General features: G+C 33.2%; 2 protein-coding genes across 2 annotated transcripts; one reads left to right on the top strand and one right to left on the bottom strand.

Moving 5' to 3' along the window:
• Positions 1 to 1,255: 1,255 nt before the first annotated feature.
• Positions 1,256 to 10,173, bottom strand: LOC132902432 (uncharacterized). Its single transcript, XM_060947416.1, has 7 exons — positions 10,107 to 10,173; positions 9,211 to 9,333; positions 8,553 to 8,639; positions 6,800 to 6,882; positions 3,702 to 3,810; positions 2,425 to 2,563; positions 1,256 to 1,403 (listed from the first exon to the last, which is right to left on the bottom strand). Exons 1-7 carry the CDS (start codon positions 10,171 to 10,173, stop codon positions 1,256 to 1,258), a joined length of 756 nt encoding a protein of 251 aa, XP_060803399.1.
• A 2,081-nt stretch (positions 10,174 to 12,254) lies between these two features.
• Positions 12,255 to 14,309, top strand: LOC106129254 (dynactin subunit 5). The gene is made up of 4 exons (XM_013327755.2): positions 12,255 to 12,416; positions 12,964 to 13,151; positions 13,362 to 13,473; positions 13,921 to 14,309. The coding sequence occupies exons 1-4, from the start codon at positions 12,369 to 12,371 to the stop codon at positions 14,119 to 14,121; spliced, it is 549 nt and encodes a 182-aa protein (XP_013183209.1). The 5' UTR covers positions 12,255 to 12,368; the 3' UTR covers positions 14,122 to 14,309.
• The last annotated feature ends 649 nt before the right edge of the window (positions 14,310 to 14,958 follow it).

Below are 14,958 nucleotides of genomic sequence, written 5' to 3'. Positions count from 1 at the left end.
CCAACTTGATGTCAGTACATAATTTAGTTGGAAAACAAGATAGGCTAATAGATAACCTTAGGATTCTTCTTAAAGCGACGGGCTAGCAATTTGTCACTTATCTGAATCTCAAATCCATCATAAACCATACCTACAGCTGAACGAGGCCTTTCAGTATTTTCGAGACTGTTGGATCTGTCTACTCCGGAAGAGATAAAGATTACTATATACATACATATTATATGTATGTATGTAATTTGTTTATCCCATGCAATTTTGGAGCCAGAGTAGTATAGTTTGCATGGAAAAATTTCCTCAGATTAATTCAGTTTATAGAAACTTTTCAGACATAACATGCAAACAGTAATGATATGTAAGAGGCTACTGTTCTGTGATTATTGGTAAATGTGTAGAAATCGGAATAACCTAATTACTTGGAAATATACTAAAAATGCTCATCATTAGAATTAAAATACGTATTTTTACGTACCAGTAACTAATATGAGATTCAGCTTATCTTAGTAAAACCCACAGAAGAAAATCAATATTCAGATGATTATAAGTAGAACGAACTCACAAAGACGATTTGTTGACAAGAAATATCCAGCGGAACGAATTGTATAAATCTGCCTTATACAATTTACCAGTGAATTAAGTTCGCCTTCTCAACGTTACAGTGTAACTGATTTCCCTAGTCGTGTAGGATTTCGATACGGTATCGTCTATACGGTATCGTCTCCATTCGACTTTAACTACATTGCACACGAATATTATGGATTTATTGTTGAGATTTTGGTCAACCTTACACTGATAAGAAAAAAAATGACTAAATTAAAAACGTAGTCAATCTCAGCTCAAATAATGTGTTTATTTTCATAAAATTAAATTATTAACACTAATAATATTTATATAATTGTTAATATTATCTGAGAAATTAAACATTAAATTAATATACAAAGAGAATTAACACTAATTAATTTTCTACTAAAGAGAGTACTTATAACAAAAAAACTTAAACAAATAAAAAAATTTTGCTACACCAGTGAAAAACATAAGTTAAGTACACAAACTTTAATACATTTTTTCGATTAGGTAGTAAGTAGGTAAGTACTTACCCAACACAAAACTACTAATTAAGACATTCTTATAATTAATATTATAATTTATTTTCGTTTAAAATTTTTCCTTACTTTCTTAACAAGAGATATTTTTATTAAAAAAAAATTATCTAATAGGTACATATCATTCACTTCACTTATACAAAATAACAACAACATTAAACCGTATACTCTTTACAAAGTTTAGAGACGTGATGCGCGGCGACGGCCGCACGACGTGGCAGGGCCGCCGCGTCGTCGCCTGTCGCCGGCCGCACGCTGAATGCTTGGAATCTTGACGTGCCAGACATCATCCTTCCTAATATCCTGAATTTGAAGAAATTAAGCGAGTGGTTACACTTAAAACGGATAGAAAGGTAATGTTCCCCTCCGTTTTAAGTGTACGGTTTTGTTTTTATGAATTTGATAAAGTGGTCTATTTTTTTTTGTTTGGTCTAATTTCATATATTTTTAGTTTTTTTGTTACCACTCCGACGTTTTTAGTAAGCTTTGATTTCTAGATAATTATATGTATGTATATGTTATCTTAATTAATAATAAACCTACTAAACAGAAATAAACGTGGATACTTAATAATCGTGAATAACCTGAAAAACTAAATAAGACTCTAATATATACAAATATAAAATATCGTAAAATAGTCTTATAAACTGTTGCTCATAATATTTCTTATTTGTAGTCAGTGTTACATAAATAAACTTAATAACGATCAAAAATGTTGTAAATCCAGATAGTAAGCTTTCACAGAAATATTACGCAAGTTTCAAATAAGTTTTAAGAAATCTGGTAAGCAACTTGTTGCGTCAAACCGAACGATTGAAGTTACAACTATCTTTCATTGCTTTCAGTAAAGTTCCAAGTCTGGAAACTTTAAGTGGGTACTTAAAAATGTCTACTTCGTTTTCAATTAGCTCATGAATACTGAAATCTCGGATCTTCATTAAAATTTAAAAACATTTAAGAACATTTATAGACAAGATAAACTAAGACTAAGCAGACACTAAAATTATACTTTTAGTCATTTGGTAAAATGGACTAAATTATTACTTTTTTGCGTATAACATCACAATTTGTAGTATTTTAATGCGTCTCCCACATCTTTGCGTATTCCCAGCGGCACCCTCTGCCACTATGCTTCACGGCCTTAATTGGATCCTCTTTCTAAATATACTCTTTCCATTATTATTTGCAATGTAATAATTTTAGGTCTTCTGCAATTCAACATTTAAATATTCTTAAGTGTTCTTCCTAAGCTCTTTACGAGTACGAAGATATGAGAAAACATCTGGAAATAAAATAGACAAACATATTTCTGGAAATTACTCACCTGACAGTGCAAGGAGGCTTAAGCTCGGGTAGCAGAAAATCCACTTCGTAATATACTATTTGCATAGCGGGCCCGCTCTCGTCTCTTACGACTAGATTCTTAGAGCAAGGCTCGCCTGGTCTTATGTTGACGCATTTTGCTAGAATATTTAAAACTATTTAGTGGATTTAAGAATTTAATTAAGGGTCAATTGATAGCCGAGGAAATTAATGAAGTGTAATCATTAGTTTCATCTTCATTTACAGCAGATTACACGATTCAAGACTGAGAAGAGAGCCAGGTGTTGTGTATGTATAAAACACAAAGGGACAACCGCCAGATTGCAAGAATTCATGGTTGCACATCCAGTTGCCTAAATTTGCAGGTTACCTATATTTTTAATATGAGCTTCAATAAGTTAGATTGTTATTATTTACCACGTATATATTCTATTAAAAAAAAACAGTGATAGTCGGTAACTCCGTCTCAGATTGCCGTTCAAAGTGAAAGAAAACATTACGATAAAACCTTCACATATACGTATGAATCACTATAGACTATAGTCTAAGCTATTTACAGAATCGCAGAGATGGTAATGGTTCCGCTGTAATTACCTGACCCTCACACCCTCAAATTGTAAGATTGTAAACGCAATAGCCAAACGAAAACCAGGATCACGATACAATATCTTACTCAATAAGCCTTCATATCCAGACTAGGTAAAATAGGGATCCTATTACTAACTTACAAGCTATTCATCGATCTGTCTGAACGTCTAACCTATATCGGGCTATCAAACCAATAATGGTATTCACCGACAGCATTTCTACAGTATTAGATAGGAGGGCGGATTGTATTGTTAGCTTGAATAATAAGCAAAACTTGTAACTGACTTATAGAATAACAAGTTATTTTCGGCTTAATATCCCCATCAAGTAAATAGTTGGAAACGTCGTACAATTGCAGCGTCTCTCTATTAAAAAATTGCGTCCGCTCTGTAAGAATTCTGGATTCACCGATAACCACGATCGTACTATTTTATCTTAATTTTTATGCATATATATTTTTTCTACTGCTGCCTGAAATCCCGTGTGGACATTTGTCACTTAAATAAGTTATCTACTTTAAGTATCTGTCAATCGTAATATTATTTCGCCAATAGAATCACATACTTGCAAGTATTTTCAAAGAAAGTACTCCGTTAATATTTATCAAGGCTTTTGAGTTAGGTCATGTCAAATCTGTCTGACCTATCATAGATATTTTTTCTACATTTCTATAATAGAATATGGACTTACCAACGATCTCGTAAAGCACATAAACGCCGATATCCTGTAGCGCCTTATGCCATTTGAGAACCTTCTCCACTGGGCCGGAAAAAACCCTCGCGCCGCTCCTGTGAAGCGCCTGGACGAACACGAGTGGATTAACTTAATAGATCATTCATCAATTATAATTCCATTAAAACTGCCTTTGTACTTTTTAATACTGTAATTTTTGAAGGTTATTTAATTAAGGAGGTTGTTTTTGTTCAAAGTGATAGTCTGATTATCTTTCGGTCAAATAGTAAATGGTCAGTTGCAGTTGTAAACTATTTTGTGATAGATTTTGTCGCTGTACTAAAATAACTTTCAACGTATTACATACATAAATCACGCCTCTTTACCAGAGGGGTAGGCAGAGACCAAAACTTTCCACGCTCCCTTCGTACTTCTTTGGCTTCATCCACATTCATAACACTCTTTATGCAAGGTTCCGGGTGCTCTTGACCTGACCTTTTGCTAGAACCTCTCCGATTTGATCAAGGTACTTCCGTCTAGGCCTTCCCACTCCAACAGTCCCATTCACACTCCCTAGGATATTTGCTTAGTCAACCTGCTGTTATTCATACCAACTTTTAAAATGTTCTTTTAAAACTAAATTAAGTATAATTGATTTCAATCAGGCAGTCTAAAAATCACTAAATCCAGAACATACTTAATAATGACGTGAAAACTTTGTCGCAGTTACGTGATATTGCTAAGAAAACTATTAGTTAAGTAATAGGAAACGTAGTCGTTTAATTTCATTGTTAGTTGATAACTATTCGCACGTGGCTTATTAATTTAGCAAAGCTTATCTCAATCTTAATTTTACAGATCCTACCAGGTCGCAAATCACCACATAAGATTATAACTTGCCTCTCACAAAATTAAGGTATATTTGGCTAATAGAATACTGTACCTACTCTATGTGTTCAGCCATAACACAAGGTAATGTTATCGTATACGATAATGTTTAATAATAAACAAATTTCATTTCTTTAAATGTTTTTATTACTGGTTTGGGAATGATGCGATCCATGATACGCTGACCATAACGAATTAAGTTTATATTTTTATTCGTACAGTTAGAATGACAAAGTGGACTGGAAAAGATCCTTTCATGGGATATTCCATCGTTTTAATTTATTTCTTATAACTATAAATTACTGTGCAATGAAGATATAACAAGCAAACAATGTATATAATTTTCAAGCAGATCATCGATTGGATGTCGATTTTGGAAACGACCCGAGATCTGCCGATTACCAGTTTAAATTCTTGTTTGAAATAAGTTTCCATTCTAAGAGTGTCCCTAATAAACATCATAATGACAGCTCTAAAGATAGGATTTAACGTCTCCGGTTAAAAAAAAACTGTTTCCGAGACAAAGCGACGGATATTGCACTGGCTCAACTCATCGGATTTTATTTATGTCGGCTAAATCACTTGCTATTATTGTGCTATTTACTTCAGTTACTTTTAGTACCAACAGTTCTTTGGAGTTTCGGTTTTATGGCGACTTAACACTTTTCGGGGATTAAAGACATTGTAGTAGATTTTATCGTAATGAATGAAAGTTGGAAAGTATTCTGAACAAAATAAAATCGCGCCCGCCACATTAAATGTAGTGCGAGAATCTGGTGTATATAATTTTGAAGTATACATATGTAATGTATTTAAGTACCTATGAGTCAAACCGTTATCTTATACAACAGTTTTAATACCTATAAGTGTTGGAAGATTTCATCTCGATAAGACGTCAGCTAATTTAAAAAAACACGTCCCTTAATTGAAAACAATACTTCTGAAATTGGTTAATAATTTTCTCTTTAATAATTTTAAATTAACCGTAGCACCAGTTACTGTTCAATCAAATATTACTTCTGTTTGAAAAATCAGCGATTAACAAATACGTATAAATTATTGAGTGATCAGATAAGTTCAAATATCATCATCAGTTGTAAGGAAATTGAAAAGATACCTACAAAAAATACAAAGACAAACAAAGAGTAGTAGTTACTGAGAAACCAGCACATCCTCAACTCAAGTCAATTGTTTTCTGAGAAATTCGTCGTCTGCAATGAAATCTATATTTTTATTCGTCACATCCGTATTTCTTCTGACCATCACGTATATCGGAACGTCACCAATCTTCGGTGATGGTAAGTCAGTAATTGGCAACGACTACGTTGAATATGATTTGCTCGAAATAAGAAAAACCCCCAGGAAAAAGAAAAGTTATAAAGGTTTACCTCATGGTCTGATCTCATCTTATAAGGAATCCAATGGAAAGTACATAGCTGACTGTGTCACTCACAAATTGCCGAAAAGTGCATGCCCTGCACATTTCTTGTCTTTGCCACCCTCTTTTGAAGATTATAATGAATACTCAATTTGATTTTCCCAAATACAAGCCATCGCCTACCATAGAAATTGCTGGCAATTATTTATATATGGTTCGTAAAGTGTTATTTTCAATGTTTTAGTTTTAACCAGCTCCGGTATTGGATGGGTAGCATTTATACATATAAGTAAACCTTCAATCGATTAATAAAAAACTGAATCAAAATCCGATATGTAGTTTTAAAGATCTAAGCATACAGACATAGGGACAGACACGGAAAGACTTTGCTTTATGAGTACAAGTATTTAGTGGTAGTGATAAATGTACTATGTCGACTCACACCAAAAAAATAAATCTAAATTTTACTTTGACTATTTATTACTTGGTTACAACTAGTTACAAGAAAAAGTAGAGATTTTTGATACCAACTAATCATTCAGAAGGTCTGGAACTGGGAAATTTTTCGAATTTATAGGACTGAAGTTACAAAAGTTTTTTATATGATGGAAACAATAATTTCTTGAATTTATATACAGTTCGACTTAAATTTCATAACAAATATGTAATAAAGTAAAAACCAAAAAAAATATATTTTATTTCTACATAAAAAAACCGATAAGTTAAGAATATACATAGATTCAAATTCCTACTCAAGTCAAGAAATATATCGATAAAGTATTATTACTTGTGAATTCTGTGAACTGTAAACTAAGTTGTTAAGTTAGCAAGTTCCTAACTTCGTACTTACCTTAAGTTTATCCCCACGACTCATAATCTGATTCTGTATTTCGGGTTTGTTCACATCTGAAGCCTCAGGCTTCTTAATCGGTGCTGAAAGATAAATTATATTAAGACTAGCTGTCCCGGCAAACGTTGTTTTACCATATAAATAATTTCTATTTAAAAAAATGTTGAGGGTGGACAACCCTTATCACTAAGGGGTATGAAAAATAGATGTTAGCCAATTCTCAGACCTACTTAATATGCTCACAAAATTTCGTGATAATCGTTCAAGCCGTTTTGGAGGAGTACGAAGACAAACATTGTGACACGAGAATTTTATATATATAAGAAAAAGAAAGATTAAGTAATGATATCAATTTGAGAAATATAACAGAAGCTTCCAAAAAGCCACATTTATGGCTAAACTAGGCAAAATCTATATTTCAGGCCTTACATAGATTTCTAATCTTGGACGTTCTGTTTAGTACTAATGGGGTATTAAAATTAAATTTTGACATACCTATTGAAATACTAGCATTGAATCAGACCACATAACAGGGTAAGTATTTTTCCATACTCCATATAACATATTACTGTTCATACATATAGTTACGTCTATATCCCTTGCGGGGTAGACAGAGACACCAGTTTTGAAAAGATTGAAAGGATTAGTTCAGCTGGGTGGCTAATGATAGAATTGAGAATCAAATAGTGACAGGTTGCTAGTTCATCGCCTAAAAGAAGAATCCCAAGTTCATAAGCCTATCCCTTAGTCGCCTTTTACATACATGGAAACGAGATGGAGTGGTCCTATTCTTTTTTATTATTATTGGAGCCGGGAAACACACATTACGTGTAAAATATTATATAATACACTATATATCATATTTTATTTTATAACATGAAGATTGGTTTAATAACTAACCTATGAAGAGGTAAAAAACTAAACGTCTCTAGTTTTTGTATTATTTTTTTTCCGCTTCTCATAAGGTATTATCATGAAATTTTAATTTATTAAAATACTATTTTTACCCGTGGCTCTGCCCCCATATAAAATAGGTACCGAATGACGATAAAAGTATGGAACGTACTCTGTAGTTCTTCGACAACACAGATATTATTTTATTAGTACAATCAACAGCACATCAACCTGATCAAATTCACAACAAATTCCTCTGTATTACCGCGACAAAGAGCTTCCATGCAGAGTAACTTCATATACAATTGGCTATACCTATTATACGTACTATAATGACTCATTGAAACATACTCCTATCTTTGTAAGGTCGTAAAAATAGAAGCACGGATCTCAAGAGCGAATCCAACCAAGTATCACAAAGTTTGCCTCTGAACTTAGTTCTCTCGAAAATACGGAGTAATGAGCTTGTTAGACCGAGTTAAGAGGCTTTAACGTGGCACAGGTTGACTAAAATACCTTCAGACTTCAGGTTTATTTAGCATCTGCTGAGCAAAGACTAAGCTTGGAAAAGGATTTAAAATTTTGTAAGCTCGAGAATATAGTTCGTTTTAAAAATAAGTACTTACGTTAGTTATGTTGTGAGTATTCTGTGGTGTTCTTTATTTTAAGTTTATAGACTATGAATAATTAATTTAAAAAAAACATTACGTATTAGAATAATTGACTGTCATTTTCAAATTTTTGCAAATGCTCGATACTTTATTTATTGACAATATTCAAAAATTTTAATTATAGAAAATGTTCGAAAATTTATTTTTAGAAAATGTTCTTAGTAGTTTCTTAGTATATTAAGACTTACTATTGGTCACTGGTTTCCAATTATTTTGCGAGTTTCTCTGATATGGTGTAGGTGTTTCGAAAATCTTAGGAGGTTGCGTAACTTGCTCTGAAACAAAAATTGATCTGAAATAACTGCAATACGAGTACGAGGATGAAATGTTAACAAAAAAAAATTAATAAAGCCAACTTTTTTGATTCTTCAAGATTTAAATTCTAATCAAAAAATGCTTAAAAGCGGACTGATAGAGATATTACTGAGAGAGAATATTGATGATCTAGTGATAGTGTGGACAAAATATATTAATGAATTATTTGAACTCATTGTCACTATGATGTTACCGTTGATGTTTTCAACACAGTGACTATCGATATTTTATCATTTTATACACATAAATTCCGTGTGGTTCCGGGCATCAATAGAAAAAAAAATAGAACCACTCCATCTCTTTCCAATGGATGACGTAAAAGTCGACTTAAGAATAGGCTTATATAATTGGGATTCCACTTTAAAGCGATGGGCTAGCAACCTGTCTCTATTTGAATTTCAATTCTATCATTAAGCCAAACAGCTGAACGTGGCCTTTCAGTCTTATGATGACTGTTGGCTCTATCTACCCCGCAAAAAATATAGACTAGATTGTATATTTTGTGATGTTATACATATAAAACGTACCTACCATTGCGCATACGAGTTTGAGCCAATTCCATAGAATTCCGTTCTTGCGGCATTCGATTTTGGTAATCGCCCGCGAATGACGGGTTGGCGGATATAGTACCCCTTTCTCTTTGCATTTGTTGGCCTTATTTAGATAGAAAAGGAAAATAAATAGATCTATTTGTATGTTCAAACTAATGAATAAACAAAAAAGATTTTAACAATAATACATTTTTAATTTAATAGCAACACAAATTTTTAGGCTAGGTTTAGGCCGCCGTACCGTGCAGTTCCTGAACTTTAGAATAGCTCTCGCATAACTCTTTCCCATTGATATCGTTAAAGGCCACTAAGGGAATAGGCACATTCATCTAGTGCTACTTTTACTATGAAACGAACGCAAGCAGTCTCTTCGTTTAAAAACTTGACTTACTCATCCCAGGGTTATGGTCAAATAGCGTACCCCGGGCTTCTTTCCAGAGATAAGGATATAACTTAACTACTCTTATTATACAAGACTATTTTCAAATCACTTCAGAAAGCCTTATGAAATAGACTAGACACTGGCATAAAGAAGTGTTCGTATAATTTCAAATTTAACCTTTTTACAAGTGAAAGTGGGTAGTTGGATAATATTGGTGCCGTGTGGTTCCCGGCATCAGTACAAAAAAGAATAGGACCACTCCATCTCTTTCCCATGGATGTCGTAAAAGGCGACTAAGGGATAGGCTTACAAACTAGAGATTCTTTTTTAGGCGATGGGCTAGCGACCTGTCACTATTTGAATCTCAATTCTTTCATTAAGCCATATAGCTGAGCGTGGCCTATCAGTCTTTTCAAGACTGTTGGCTCTGTCTACCCCAAGAGGGATATAGACGTGACCATATGTATGTATGTGGATAATATTGAATACTTTACCAGTAGCTATGAAATTGGCGTTAGGGTCCGCGTATGCGGCCAAGTACCGCGGATCTATTCCAGACATCATTGGTCCTTGGCCCGAAGGAAGCTAGGTATATTAAAAATATATCATAACTTATATAACAGAATGCTTTAGGAAAAACTTCAGTGTTTCTCCCATTGGAGTTTTGTATATATAAAGTTAACTGCCGCGGATTTTAGAAATAAGCCCTGTTTGTTAGTCCTAAAGGTTTTGCCGGTATACTTACGAGATACCAAAATAGTTCAAAATCGGTCTAGGTGTTTTTGAGTTTATTGGTTATAAACAAAAACAGATTAAGTATACATTTTACTTAATTGAATTAAGTAGGTAGGTTCAGCTATATGGTTATCTAATATCATGTGAAATCATCAGTCACACTAAGTCATCTTAAGCTCATGTAATATTTGACCATCGCAGCATGAAATAAAGTACCTATAGTGTCCGACACGTAAGTATGGACTTTTTATTAGGTATATCAAAAAAAGCCACCGCGCATCCCGGAAGTGTCAATTCTAGGGTCAACTTATATGCCGTGTGCAGTACTTACACAGATAAAACTTGGAGAATTCATTTGAACGTTTCCAAAATCATTTTTTCCCGTAGGAGATGGTGCGTAGGGCATATAAACAGGCACGGTATGTGAAAAATTTTGTGCTCGGGGGAGTGGTCTCTCCAAAAATATACTTTCATCAGGACTAAAAAATACATGAAAAATTAATAAGTACACACATGTCATATATTAAAGAAACTAGCTGTGCCCGCGACTTCGTCCACGTGGAATAGTTATTTTGGGCATCATTGAAGCCCTCAAAGATAAATTTACCCCGTTTTTTTTAACATTTTCCATTATTCTTCGCTTATAAAAGTTGCAGCGTGATGTTATATATCTAGCCTAAAGCCTTCCACGATAAGTGGTCTATTTAACACAAAAAAAAATTTCAATTTGAACCGTGAATAGTTCGTGAGACTAACGCGTTTAAACTAAAAAACAAACAAACTTTTGAGCTTATAATATTAGAATAGATAAACAAAAGAAGAAAATAAATCTTAATCAAAACAAAAGTACAGTTAGGGGAAGAAAACCCTCTTTGTCCACATATCAGCTTTATCTGTATCCGACTTTCCCTAAGTAGTAAGAGTGAATGGTTCAACTAGGCCTACGGTGTAGTGGTAGACTCTTGGCATTTTTGTATTTCGTAGATTTTAGCCGAGATTTACCTTTCATTATTTCCTCTTGTGAAAGTAGCAGTCTGGTTTCCACTTTTAATATTTTGCGGAAAATCTGAAAAATCTATAGAGTTGAATAATATTTGAAATAAGTTATCCTATTTTTAGAATTCTGAAAATATTGATGTATTTTACCTACCTCTGGGCTCTCTAATAATATATCTTTCCATTTCAATTCAAAAATAATTTCAATATCTATGCAAATAACTAAATAGTATCTATTTTTTATATACTTTAGCAGTTAGGTTAAAGAAAAAATCTTATAAGAAAAGCGTAGTTAGCGATGGCGGGAATGTAAAATTATTTCCTTTTATAAGATGTAGCTACAAAACACAATGCGCTATTTTTAAAATTAGAATTACTCATTAAATTGCCTTTGCTAGATATACATGAAACACGATTGCCAAAATCAAAATAAACGCGAATTGTCAATCAAATGTCAACACTAGGAATTTGTTTATTGTCAGTGTAACAGAAATGTTTCATTTTTATTAATTAAACAGACAATAATATGATACGAGTACGGCAACGTAGCGAAAAAAAATACCACTCAAAGAGTATTCGAATAAATCAAATTTGTCCGACAGATACAGTATTACAATAAAGTTCACAATATTCTCAAATATACGACTTTGTTTATTTACAAGTAGCAGCAGTAGCGATGTGTAATGTAAAAAGTGTTTAGTTTTTAGATTAGGTATTTACGATCACTAATATATAAAGGATTTTTGAAAATTCTATTCCTAATGCGGACTATTATATTTCCAATTCAGGAAATTGTATTTATTTTGTGTTAAATTGTGCAATTTTTCGATTGATAAAACTGGCAATACATACTGACACTATTAACTGTTGACAGTGACAGAACAACCAGACAATGATAGGTACCTTACCTACTGCTGATTTGATAACGTCATTGATAGTTTGTGTTCTAAGTCCTGTATTTTTCTTTAATAAGTAATTACCAATTATTTTGATATAAAATAAAAACCTAACTAAATATTAACACAATGGAACTTCAAGATACCTACTATAATAAATCAGAATACGTAGAAACAGTATGTACTTACAAAGTTACACTACGGTATCACACTTCAAAGATAAACTGAAAAGTCACTTACTACAATCTCAATCCAATACATAACAGCAAACCTTTACATGCTTATCCCTTCTCATTCTTCAGTAGTTTTCTTCTGCCTACCTATTGTCTACTTTGCTGTAACAATAAGAACATAGTTACACTCACGCTCATACTCAACATACATAAACTCCCTAGCACTGCTATCTACTTGTTATTTTGTGTTGATATTTTTAATATTATGTATCCTTCATATTGAATGGCAAAGCCTCCGTACTAGGTTCCACTGAAAATCAGCACATTGTGTAACCTCATCCATCATACACATGCATAATGCTGAGTGGAAACCCTTTTGGTCGCATCATGTATTTTTTATTTTTTATTTCTATGTTTATGGATGAAAATGTAATGTTACATCTTGCGCCAAATAAAGATTTTTCTTTCTTTCCTTCTTTCTTTGTAGTTACCTAGCTAGCTCATCCTAATCACTTTGTTATTGTAACACCATTCTTTTTATTATTTTGTAGGCTTCCGGAAACAAAGTAAGCAGACAAACAGTGTTATGTGGGTCACAAAACATAATATTACATGGAAAAGTAATTGTTCAAAGCGATGCAATAATAAGAGGTGATTTAGCAAATGTAAAGACTGGCAGATTTTGTATCATTAGCAAAGGATCAGTTATCAGGCCACCTTTCAAGAAGTTCAGTAAGGGGTAAGACATTTCATTCAAATAAATATGAATGACCAAATTGTAATGGGATTTTAAATCCTCTAGTATCATTTTCTAACTGATTGTTTGCACTATACAAGGAATTGAGGTAGGTATTAACATGTTCGCTACTTAATTAGCATTTTCCTTACTATTAACGTTGCAAAATATGCCATGGATTGCCAATGTATAAAATACTTTTATTTATTCTAGTGTTGCTTTCTTCCCTCTTCAAATGGGTGACCATGTGTTTGTTGGAGAAAACACAGTGGTGAATGCGGCCGTTGTGGGATCCTATGTATATATTGGAAAGAATGTAGTAATTGTAAGTATAGTGAACAATCACTATATAGTATAAAGTCCCCTTATTTTCTTTATTTATCTATAGTCTGTATGTATGTGCTAATTCTGAAAAGTTGTGAATGGATTTTGTTCCTGTTTAAAATGTTGGAAAGGGGGTTTTCTGAGATTTTTATATACATTCTACCTATGTAAACTATATTTTATATAAATACTAACCAATGCTCTTATGGTAAGGGAAAATATTGTGAGGAAACCCACACATTCAAGCAACAGGATGTGTAACCATGATCAATCCAATATGGGTAAGGTTTACCTGCAAAGATTGCAGAGGTTAGACGGGAGTCACTTTGAATTAAAACCTGACTTACCCCATCCAGAATCCATGGTCAATGGCATACCCTGGGCTTTACTGCAGCAGATTTTACAGACATAAATCTTTAAAAATCTCAATTATGTTCTCATATTTCAGGGCAGGAGATGCGTCTTAAAAGACTGCTGTATGATTGAGGACAACTCCGTCTTGCCTGCCGAGACTGTTGTTCCATCATTTGCTCGATACTCCGGCAGTCCCGCACGGCTAATCACAACATTACCAGAAGCAATGCCTGATCTCATGACAGAATTTACAAAAAGCTATTATCAACATTTCTTACCAACTACAGTAAATTGAAGAATACTCTGTCATTTCCATTATGTATTTCTAGCAAGACTAATTTTTTTTAACAGCATTATTATGTTTTACTTTTAAGTCTTAGACCTATTGTAAGATTTTGGATATTTACACAATGTAAGTAGGTATCTTTAATTAAAAATGTATGTCACTCACTATTGTATATAATAAACTAATTTATTACTTTATTTACTGTTTGCTGCTCCAACTTATACTTCCTTTTAAAGCCTTGATCTTTTCATATCAACATCCATCCATCCATTCCATATATTCCTTTATTCACGAAAGTTGACGAAGCTAATTTCTTCCACAGATATTATTAATGTCTAAAGAATTTATTACCTCACTCTATCTTTGCGTTATTCAATAGATAATCCAATCTGTATAGGCTTACAATATCCCGGATTTTTTCCTTGCAGGGTAGACGCACCCAAAAATCACAGAAATTCAAGACATATAATCACGTTAATATCCCTTGCGGGGAAGGCAGAAGTCGGTACTCAGCAGTAACGATACGCATTATAAATAATTACTGTATAGCATTGACGTCACAAAATAGCTGGTGTGTTATTATTATACAGTAATATGCTAAGCAACCTTGCTATAAAATTTGATAATTATATATCATAGGATATAATAAATAATTAAACGGTTGAGCACTTTTTGGCCTGGCTAACCAAGGAATATTTGGCGCTTTTATTGGACGATAGCGTCTTCTGATCGAAGACAGTTGGCAACTCGCAACAATGCTTGTCACTCCTCAGACTCAATCACTGTGGTTTGTCAATGTCAACAACTTATCAAACAACAATTGCCATGTCACATCAACAACATCGT

The sequence above is a fragment of the Amyelois transitella genome, chromosome 13 (assembly GCF_032362555.1).
Source record: "Amyelois transitella isolate CPQ chromosome 13, ilAmyTran1.1, whole genome shotgun sequence".
Classification (NCBI taxonomy): domain Eukaryota; kingdom Metazoa; phylum Arthropoda; class Insecta; order Lepidoptera; family Pyralidae; genus Amyelois; species Amyelois transitella.
This window is presented reverse-complemented; position numbering and strand designations above follow the sequence as displayed.